At 35.7% G+C, this 10,476-nt stretch overlaps 1 protein-coding gene across 1 annotated transcript; it reads left to right on the forward strand.

The window, feature by feature from the left end:
• The first annotated feature begins 1,728 nt into the window (after positions 1-1,728).
• Clec12b (C-type lectin domain family 12 member B) lies at positions 1,729-8,595 on the forward strand. Its single transcript, XM_023565386.1, is given in 6 exon segments — positions 1,729-1,820; positions 3,946-4,028; positions 5,666-5,887; positions 7,280-7,427; positions 7,607-7,722; positions 8,492-8,595. Coding segments are annotated over 6 exon segments (765 nt in total).
• Positions 8,596-10,476: the final 1,881 nt, after the last annotated feature.

Here is a 10,476-nt window from a genome sequence, read left to right on the forward strand (position 1 = left end):
GGAAATCTGTAAGGAGATCCTAAAAAACTAATATTTGAAATCCAATTTGACTAAGTTATGTTCCCTCCAAAATGTATTTCCCAAGGTATCATGTTATATGATACATGCATACTCATATTTACAGAAGCACAATTTATAATAGCTAAATCTTAAAAGTGGCTTATATATCCATCAACAGATGGCTTCTGTTCAACAGAAGTGGCTTAACTGTCCATCAACAGATACATGGAAAAATAAAATGCAGTAGTTATACAAAATGTAATATTACTTCTTAAAGGAAGATAAGTGAATAATTTGTAGAAAATTAAATGTAATAAATGGGATTATAGTATTAAGTGAAATAAATTAAACATAAGCTTAAATATTGCTTGCTTGATATAAAAGGAATAAAAAAGAATGAGAAAAGATTGAGATGAGTTATGTACCTAATCTTCACAAGGAATATACTCATTATCTAACACAAGCATGTACTAATAAAAATCACAACTAAAAATGAAATATAATAAATTACAGAGGATTGAAGGCCTAATGAGCCTCATATGATCTTCCACATCCAGTGTTCTGCATGGTAATCCAATTAGTCCAGTACTGTTTGTGGCTGTGATAACCTCAAAGTCTACCTTCTGAGTCATCCAGCCTGAAAGATGCATTTCCTGTTAGAGTTTCAGTTGCTCTGCTACATGATGACTACAGGTTACCTTCATATTTAAGAAACTAAACAAATTAAAAGTAAAAACAGAAACACCTTACACATATGTCTCATGTTTTTGAGGATCTATCTACTTTTTTACTCTGCTGAAACTTTAGGTAGTTAGTTAAAAACTCTTCTCATGGAGAATTAATTATCTGAAGGAGGATTATTCTTCTAGGTACTTAGTCATCCCTGGCAAAAGAGAACTTCCATGTATATCCATTGTTAACAGTTATTAATCCCTTCTCCACTCCCAGTCACTCTCACCATTACCCACACATACACATTTGTATTACATATGGCAGCAACCAGACTTGAGCCACTCAGTCCTTTCTGTCTTATCTCTACTTGATACCTGATGTGATTGAGAACAAACTACAGCTATTGTCTCTATAGAGAATTAGATAATTCTGTATATTTCTGTATATGTATTTGCAGAGAGAGAGACATAGGAGAGAGAGACAGAGAGAGAGAGAGACAGAGAGACAGAGAGAGAGAGAGAGAGAGAGAGAGAGAGAGAGAGAGAGAGACAGAGAGAGGATTGAGCACAGGGCTTTCTCACTAAGCTACATCAACATTTTGAGATAGGGTCCCACTAAGTCATTAAATTACCTGGGCTGGGCTTGAATTTAAGATCCTCTTACCTCAGCCTCTCAGAGTGCTGGTATTACACCCATTCACCTCCATGTCCTTCTCAACTTGACTCTTTGAATATTCAGAGCAGCATAGGGTCATGGGAAATCCCTATGAAACCAAAATTGTTGCTGTACCTCTAAGTGCCCCTGGGCCTCATATCCAGGAACAATGTGGGTGTAGTTTGGGATCTGCAGCATTCTAATTCCTCAAAAAAGTATTGCACTTCTCTTGCTTTTAGTGCCAAGATACTATCATTCTGTACTTTCAGAAGGGCAGTGGGATGTGTCTTGTGTCAGTTGAAGGTCTACGTAAACACTCCTAGTCTTGAAAAGAACACCCTCTCCCAGGCTTGAAGATACTGAAATATTATTTACGCAGTTTGTAGTAGTGCTTCTTCTACAATGTCCCACAAAGTGACCTATGCAACACTTGCATTTCAGGATTCTTCTAGAGCAAGAAATAACCAGGACAGAAATAACCTAAAAAAAAAAAAGAGGTAGGAATTCAGATAAAACAAGTTGTGAATTTGTAAGCAACAGGTGTTTTGGCTTTGAATCACTGACTTTGACCCTGATGCTAAAGAGATATATGCAGTAGAGTCTCAGAAATGGGAACAAATCATTGTGAAGTAGATGGCACGGTGAATGTATCCAATGTTGAAGGGAAAATGTGTGGCTTTCAGGATCTCTTTTAATTATGTGAAATCAACATGCTTCATGAAGCTTAACATTGCAATGAAAAACTTTGTGGGATATATCAGAGATTCAGTTTGGGAACCAATATATTTCTACTTATAAATAACATTTGGCTATTCCTTGTAGGAAATGCTAGAGGAATATTCATTTAGAAGTCAGATTGGAGGTTTTAAAATAGGGAAGTAGAGGATTTTTTTTTCTGTTAGATGGATTGAATAACTGACGGGAAAAGCTGGAGGATATAGCAATCAGAAACAGACAAAAGCTAATGTCTTTAGGTATTATTTTTAGTCAAGATAGTTGAAATCCAAAGCATAATTTGTTATGTTGAATCAATAAAAACAGTACCTGTATAGTATTTTATATACATATTTCATCACATCTTTATCAAAATATAAATGTGAAGCAAATAAAATAATATTGGTATTTTCTCCATGTCATGGTTTATGTCTAAGACCCCCAGGCCTCATGAGTTTGCATTGTGCATTTGTGATTGGTTCATTGTCTAGTGCTTGGATTGATGGTGTCAGTGCTCCACCCACTTAGGGGTGGAACCAGGATGTAATGTAACGGCAGGAGGAAGGTGTGTCTTGTTCTTTTGCTGGTTTCTGCCTTGCTGTTTGCAGCCCCCATGACCTGTGGCTCTACCATGCCACCCTACCTTGGAGCCAACTGAATATAGACTGAAACCTCCAAAAACTGTAAGAAATAAACCTTTCCTATGCCAACTTTGGGCTTCAGGTATTTTGTCTGAGCAATGAGTAAAAAGTAACTAAGACACTCCAATACATAGATGAAAAAACTGAGGCTGAAAGAAACTAAGTGATTTAACCAAGGTTTAGCAGTGAACGAGTGGCGGAGCCCAGCTTCAGCCCAGCTTCAGCTCATTTCCTTATATTCAAGCAGCGTAAATGCTAGTCACTGTGGCTGGGTGGATTGAATATCAGTTCAGTGTATATGTGTACATCCCTTAGCTTAAGGAGGCTGCTGTCTGAATCATCTGAATTATAGGAATGACTTTCTTCAACTATTTGCATTTATTTTATTTGTTTGTTTATGAATCTCCATGGTGGGAAGAATTTGGTGGGGGAAGGTACATAAAAATATGGTAGAACAAATTTTGCACAGGTCTAATAAAGGTGACTATGCACTTGAGGCTTGTTTTGTTTTTAAATTCTAGCTTCCCTGAGGAAAAGAGGAATGTGAATATGCTATATGTGACACAACACTTGGACATTGTATTAATCAAAACATTGGGCTAAATACAACCAGGACTTGACTCAAGTAATAGAAAAATAGGGATAAATGTGATATAAACATGTATGATATATGCATAAACATATATGTTATATATATATATATAATTATCTACTGACTTTCTGGTCTATACTACTTATTTGTAGGTTAGAATGTACATTATTTTGTTCAGAATTAATTCATTTATTTGGTGCAAAATAGCATAAATAATAGACAACAGTTGTTTGTAGAACGTAAAAGTTACTTTTAAAAGTAGAATCCACTTTTATAAGGCAGGTAGAGCAACCTGCATCTTGGAATTTTGTAATCTTAAGAAGTTGAATTGTTACTTATTATTGGCATCATCCAGAGAAGTAGTTTTCATGGCATATCATTATGAAGTCACTGACTTAAAAAAAGAGTGGAGGTGATGATGAAAAAAGACTAAAAGTTTAGAGAAAATTACTGTTCAAAAAAGAACAGTAACAGACAAATGGAGGAGAATGGGTGATTGGGTCTGTCTCACACTTCATATCAGGAATTATCTAAAGAGTAGCACTGAAGAAATTAGAGAAGTTTTAATAACCAGATACTTTCTAAGTGTGAGAAATAAACCACCCAAAGTGTACTGGCTCCATGGCAGTTTTCTTTACTCATTCCTCTGTTGATTTTCCAGGGAATTCAGCTGCATCCCGTTTGGCGTCAGGTTGCTCTCCGTCTGCTAACTCTTTGCCTGGTGCTGCTGAGTGGGCTCTGACTTTGGAGGTTATGTGTAAATGTATTTGCAACAGAAAGGAAAGTGATTAGCATATTTGTAAATCATGTAAATATAGCCAAGATTACAAACATGTCAAAATTCCAAATCTTCTAATATACTTCTTCAACCTTATATCAATTTTTATGTACAGTAAGGGACTTATTTTATGATTATGAGGATTCTATTCCAAATTTGTTGTCTTCTCTTAATAACAAAAGTAGGGTTACAAAGAAGACTCTAACTTTACTACTTAATACTTAGGAGAAGGAGCTTTTATCTGTCTAGGTGCATGCTCACCTATTATTCCAATGGTGACAATCAAGGAATCAAAGGAGATATATTTAAAGTAAAGCATGCCATTTCACTTGCCTCAGAGACTTAACGTAAGAATAACTTAATCTGGAATTTCCAGTATAAAGATATTTCTGAGTAGCCGCAACAATCTGACTTGTATGAAGAAGAACAGCACCAAAACAAGGACAAAGAGGGCCCTGACATGTCAAATCCAAGGTAAAGAGAACTGAACTATCTCTGCATAACATTAGAAGTTCCACTTCCCAGTGCCTGACACAAAAAGAGATATTTTCTTGACCCTTCCTTGGGGCTCTCAGAATGAGAATTCTAGACTGACATTTTGAATGTAAGTAGCGAAACATTCTGAAAATGCATATTTTATAGAATGTTGGCATAAAATGTGGTGATTTAGCACAGAATTCACTTTCAGGGGACTTGCAGTCAAAATGTTTGTCAAATGGTATTAGCATCTCCTCTAGTACAATACTTTCTTTTTGTATATGTAAGATCTCACAGTAAATTAACATTTGAACAGGTCTCTTTGTGTATACAGAAGTTTATATACAGTTTGTTCTTTTGGGGAAAAAATGATGCTCTAGCTGAGATGACAAGTGTCCAGGAGCCCAACATGATGAGAATTGGCAATAAATATTTTATGGTAATGCAAACTAAAAATGCATGAAGCTGGACATGGTAGCACTTGGGGAAGCTGAAGCAGAGAGATGACAAGCTCAAGTCTAGCTTGTACAACTTAGTGAGTTAAAAACACTTTGTCTCAAAACAAAAAAGAAAAAAGTAGAAAAGGGCTGGGAATGTAGCTCGGTGTGAAGACCCGAGGTTCATTTCCTAATGTCACAAAAATAAATAAGTAAGTAAAAATAAAGAGATACAATGATATATGTTCAATGGTTTACTATGAAAGGGTGAAGTTCTTTCCTAGTATTCTGTGCCTTTGACCTAAGTGTTCATAAATTTGTTGTGCTTCAACAAAAATGAAGATTTATGAACTTTGAACTAAAAATGATCCAATATACCTTTAAAATCTTTTTTAAAAAATTTTTCCAGGTAGACTGCAGACTGTTCTTTGTCCCAAAGAATTCTGTTCTTACTATAATTATATCAACACTTCCAACTTTAAAAATTCACCAATATAAAGAACAAGAAGTCTAAAGATGAACTATACATAATTCAAAATAGGCATTTGGTACGTTTCCTTCGATTTTAGTTAGTATCTCACATATTGAGTCACTAATAAATATTAAACAATCTAAGAAATATTTCTGTGTCAGGAGAATAACTGATGACTGTTTGAGAAAAGAAGAGTATTATGAACTGTTCTCCTGTTCTGTTTTGGAGTTCTTCTGATGTGTAGTGAAATAAATTCAGATACAGAGAACTTGAGTCAGCTTCCAAAAATTGTTCACCACCAGCAGGATAATTTATCCTGCCCATTGGCCAATTATAGGATCATTCCTAGGGAAATGGAATTTCTTCAATCATAGGTATCTAATCTACTGAAGAGGCAAGAGCAAGTGGCCATCAAACTCTTCAAACAGCTAATTATTCACACTTCAGATAATTAGACTTAGGTCGCCTAACTACTCAGATTATGCACTGATTTAAGCTACTCAGACTATGCACTGACTTAAGATACTATGTTGCATTTAAAAATCGGCTGGTCCACTTAAATACCAGCTGAACTGAATCAGTGTGGTGCTGTGTATAAAGGGTTCACTTGAGGATTGTTGCCAGCACAAAGAGGAGAAGTGGAGAGGAAAAGAGTAGTGTTGTGGGTTCTCACAAGTGTTGTTATTGTTTGGAGCTGTTGGTTCTCTTGGAGGAGCTTATCATGATGGCTCCCCTGATATGAACGTGGCTATTACATTGGAGGAGCTTAGGACCTCATTGTTGGAAAAGGCTGCAGTTTACTTTGAGGGAGCTTTGGTCCTTACACTAAGCATCATTTCATGGCCATGGAGGGGAAGATGGTGTGCTGTTCAATCTTTGGGACAAGTTTGTCATGTGGGCTTCATGATACAAACTTCACTGTTTCCATTTCTGAGGAGGCTGGGACCTTGTTGTAGCTAAGGATGGCTGTGGTACTTTTTGGAAGAGCCACTGGTCCTTATTTTGAGTATCAATTCCTTGCTCTAGTGCAGAACTCTCAACCTACTAGCACAAATCCTTCACCCTGCTGGCTTAGACTTTCTAACTTCCACCACTGACCTTTGAACTTTCCCAGTGCAGATCTGTGAAACAGACTTACATGAGTCATTGTCATGGGCTCTAAGCCTCCAGTTGGACTCATGGGAGGCAATGTCATGGGTTCTAGGTTTTCAGCTGAACTCATGCAAGTTATTGCCATGAGATCCAGGCCTTTCACTGGATTTTCTAGGTCTTTAGTGTTGTGTACAATTTTCCCGCACTTTCTTTATATTTAACTCCTTGGGTGACCATTATAAATTGTGTGTCCTGTTTGTAGTGGTTCTCCTTGTAACCCCTGACTATAACAGTTACTTTGAGGTATGAGAGTTGTGTCATCCAGCACCCTCTAGATGATGTCACATTGTTTATAGTAGATAAAGGAAAATACAGATTTATAAATATTATTACCAAAAGCACAGAGCCAAATTTGGATACCACCTTAGAATAATACCAATCTAGATTCTTCAACCTCTCATTTTATTAACTCTGCCTCATAAGCCTATTCGTATAGGCTTATGAAGTTAAAAGCATAGCTGGTAATTCTGAGATCAGAAGACTGAATTCTGAAAAGATAATCCACATGACTCTAACCCATAACCAGGGATACTTTTGCCTTCAAAAACTCATTAAAAAAACACATTTTTAGGATTTTGGCTCTCAGATCCTATTGTACAATTAAATGATTTATGCATAGTTTTTAACATTTCCCCAGTTACCTGAGAGTCACTAAATTTATACTGTTGAGTATAATTTCTTTTTCAGAACACAAATGTAATACTTATCCTAAGACCTGGCAATGGTACCAAAACGGTTGCTGTTATTTCACTATAAATGAAGATAAAACATGGAGTAACAGTAGAAATGACTGCAGAGACAAGAACTTTACTTTGGTGAAGATCAAGAAAAGGTATGACTGAATCTCCTTCCTGCTTACTTTAATAATCTACACGGTGGAAAGTAATAAAATGGCATCCACGTGACCGTAATTCACTGGATTTTGAATGAAAATTAAGGAATTTTATGAATGTTTCTGTCTTACCTTTGCAAACGGAAGTATAATTGGTTAATAAAATTTTTATTCTGTTTTCTCCCAAAGATTTTCCTTAAGTCATAGCCATTAACCATGTCTTCTTACTTTTGGCTGGGATTTTCATGGCACCCTTCTGACAGGAGCTGGCTGTGGGAAGATGAATCAATTCCCTCTCCTAGTAAGTCTCTAACTATTTGGGTTGGAAGACCAAGTTTTGCATAGAGTTCTTAGAAAATAAATGTGAACAGTTAATTATAAATCTAAATACAAAAAAGAAGCAGAGCCTACAAAGAATTTCAGTAACAAACATCATAAAGAAGAGTAACTAACTTCATCTCTGTAATATAATCATGACAAGGCACTGAACTTTACCTATAAAAATTTATTCTTTTATTTAACATTTATAATGTATATATATATGTATATATATATATATAAATTGAACATATGTTCAAAGTTCTTTATAAACAGAAACTCTTGAAAAAAACACTGTTGTATACCCATTTTTAAAGATAAAAGTGTTGTTAACTTAGAGAACTTAGTTAAGTAAATTAATTATATAATGAGAAATTAAACGACTTGCCCAAAATCATAATCAACTCAAAAATGACAAACTGAATGCTTTAGGGACTGTGTATTCAGTCACTTAGTTATTGCGTTGTCCACCATAACAATCCTGAAGGATAGGGTTTGCCTAAGAACACAATTTAATAGATTTGTTCATAGTGAATTGGTTTGAGGACCTGTCAATTAGATGTTATGGCCAGGATCTTTCATGAATTAAATAAAGTATATCTACCACTTTAAAAATCTTAATTAACATATTTAAATCATATGTATATACATAACATTTGAAAAATTGCATTTACACTTTTTAAAGTCATAAATAATTAGATATCACTCATTTATACAATGAGTCCTGCTAAATTGCTTCTTTTCTTCTGTAGCTACTTTAAGAAGGCCTTGGGAAAAGACCCCACCTGTCAGGGAGGCAGAAGTACAGGCTGGGGGCCTGTGCAGGCAGCCAGCTAGACAGTGTGGATTTGTTTAAGTCATACTTCTAGATCATTGTTGTGTGTCCCTGTGTGGACTGAGGCTCCTGTGGCAAGCACTTTATTGGGATCATAAGCTTCACCATCAGTGAAGCATTCAAGACACAAAGTTTAAGGAAAGGAAAAGTTTCATTGGAAAGGAGTGAAAAGGAGAGGATAGATGGCTGCTCTAATAGGAACCAGAGCAAGGGGAAAACAGAAATGTGGTTACCTGTTGGCCTTTGTCCCTGGCCTCTGTTCTAGGGAGTTAGGGACATTCTGCCCCCTCTTGGAACTTGCCAAAAAACTAGATTGGCTTCTGAGATCCCCTGCTTAGTATCGTTTATAGGCTGGTGGTCTTGGTTCAGTTTCTTTCCATTTGTCTGTTTACTAATCTTTGAACCAGTTTTTAGGGTCTTATCTTTGAGCTGGATGATGGATTGGCAAGGGGTGTCTTACCATGGTTAGCTTAGAGTTTGTAAGGGTGTGTATGGATATCTATTGTACACATATGATGAATATAGTGACCCTAGAGTGGATAATACAGTGACTCTAGAATGGCTATATATGTATATGTACATTAGTGCATGGGTGTAAGAGCTTTTACCAAATTTAGCCAACCCCTCTTCCCTTAGTCTTCCTGTATTATATTGGAGGTGGACAGGACCAGTGATCTGAGCTTCGCTTTTTTTTTTGTTAGTTGAAATATATTTGTTTTATTTTCATTTTGTTCCATATTGGAATATATTTTTAAACAGTTCCATATAATCACAAATAACTCGTAAGTTAAACTGTGCTTTGTCTTGAAGATATTTCATGTGATTTTATTAAAAATTTAAAGACCAAAAAGAAAACTTCCCAGAAGACACTTCTGACCAGTGTGTGCTGATGTTTCGTGTCCTCATGTTCTGGATTGGTAATACCACGTAGCCCAGAAAGATCTGGGAATAGGACTGGAGCCAACATGACACCAACTAAGATTGCAGACTAAAATATATTTTGATGCTACCACAGGAGCAATAATGATTAATCAATGAAATAGCCAATTTTTAAAAAGGTTACTATGCAACAGGCAACATTCTAAACCCTTTTTTGTATGCATTATAATCTCTCATTTCTCAAATCAGCTATATGACAAAGGTAATGTTCTTCATGTTGGTGTACAGTGGTTCAGACAAACATTAACAAAAATATTTTCAAATCACCTCATACAGTGCTATTGCCCCAGCTACGAAATCTCTTAGCTTGAGATCTTTCAAAGTTCTACGTGGTCCAGCAATCTTCACAACAGAGTTTTCCTAGACCTTGTTCCATTCTGTGATTTCTATCAGATCTAGCTGTTAATATTTATATCTTTCCCTACTCTATGTGGAAATGTTTAATAATAAACCAAGAAAAGAAATTTTATTTGAGAGAGAGAGTAAATTCAATGAGATCATTCTGAGATATGAGATACAATAAAAGCCATAGAATAAACATTGGTCTAAGATCCTACGAATAAACTTAGACCTGAATAAATACCACTGGTTCAGAAGGCATCAGACACTACAGTGGAGAACATTCTGTGAACTAAGTTCATTTTCCTAATAGTTAAAATGCAGTCACTTTTTAATCTGCTTTTATACAGCTTCTTTCTTTCACATACAGGCTTGAAATCAGAAATTCTGTAAGTTTTAGTGAATTTTTAAAAAGTATATAATCCAAATCAGTACACACTGGTCAGAAGTGTCTGTTGGGAAATTTTATTTTTGGTCTTTAAATTTTTAATAAAATCACCACAGATTTTCATGGATAACCTACTAACAGGACAAATTTCTGGGCCATTGTCTCAAATCGATATAATTGGAGTAACTGAGGAGAGGACTGGAACACTTTAAGTTTTACAGAATCTACAGTGATCC

This window comes from Cavia porcellus, unplaced genomic scaffold (assembly GCF_034190915.1).
Source record: "Cavia porcellus strain 051 isolate PalLab524CR breed Dunkin Hartley unplaced genomic scaffold, mCavPor4.1 scaffold_27, whole genome shotgun sequence".
NCBI classification, from domain to species: domain Eukaryota; kingdom Metazoa; phylum Chordata; class Mammalia; order Rodentia; family Caviidae; genus Cavia; species Cavia porcellus.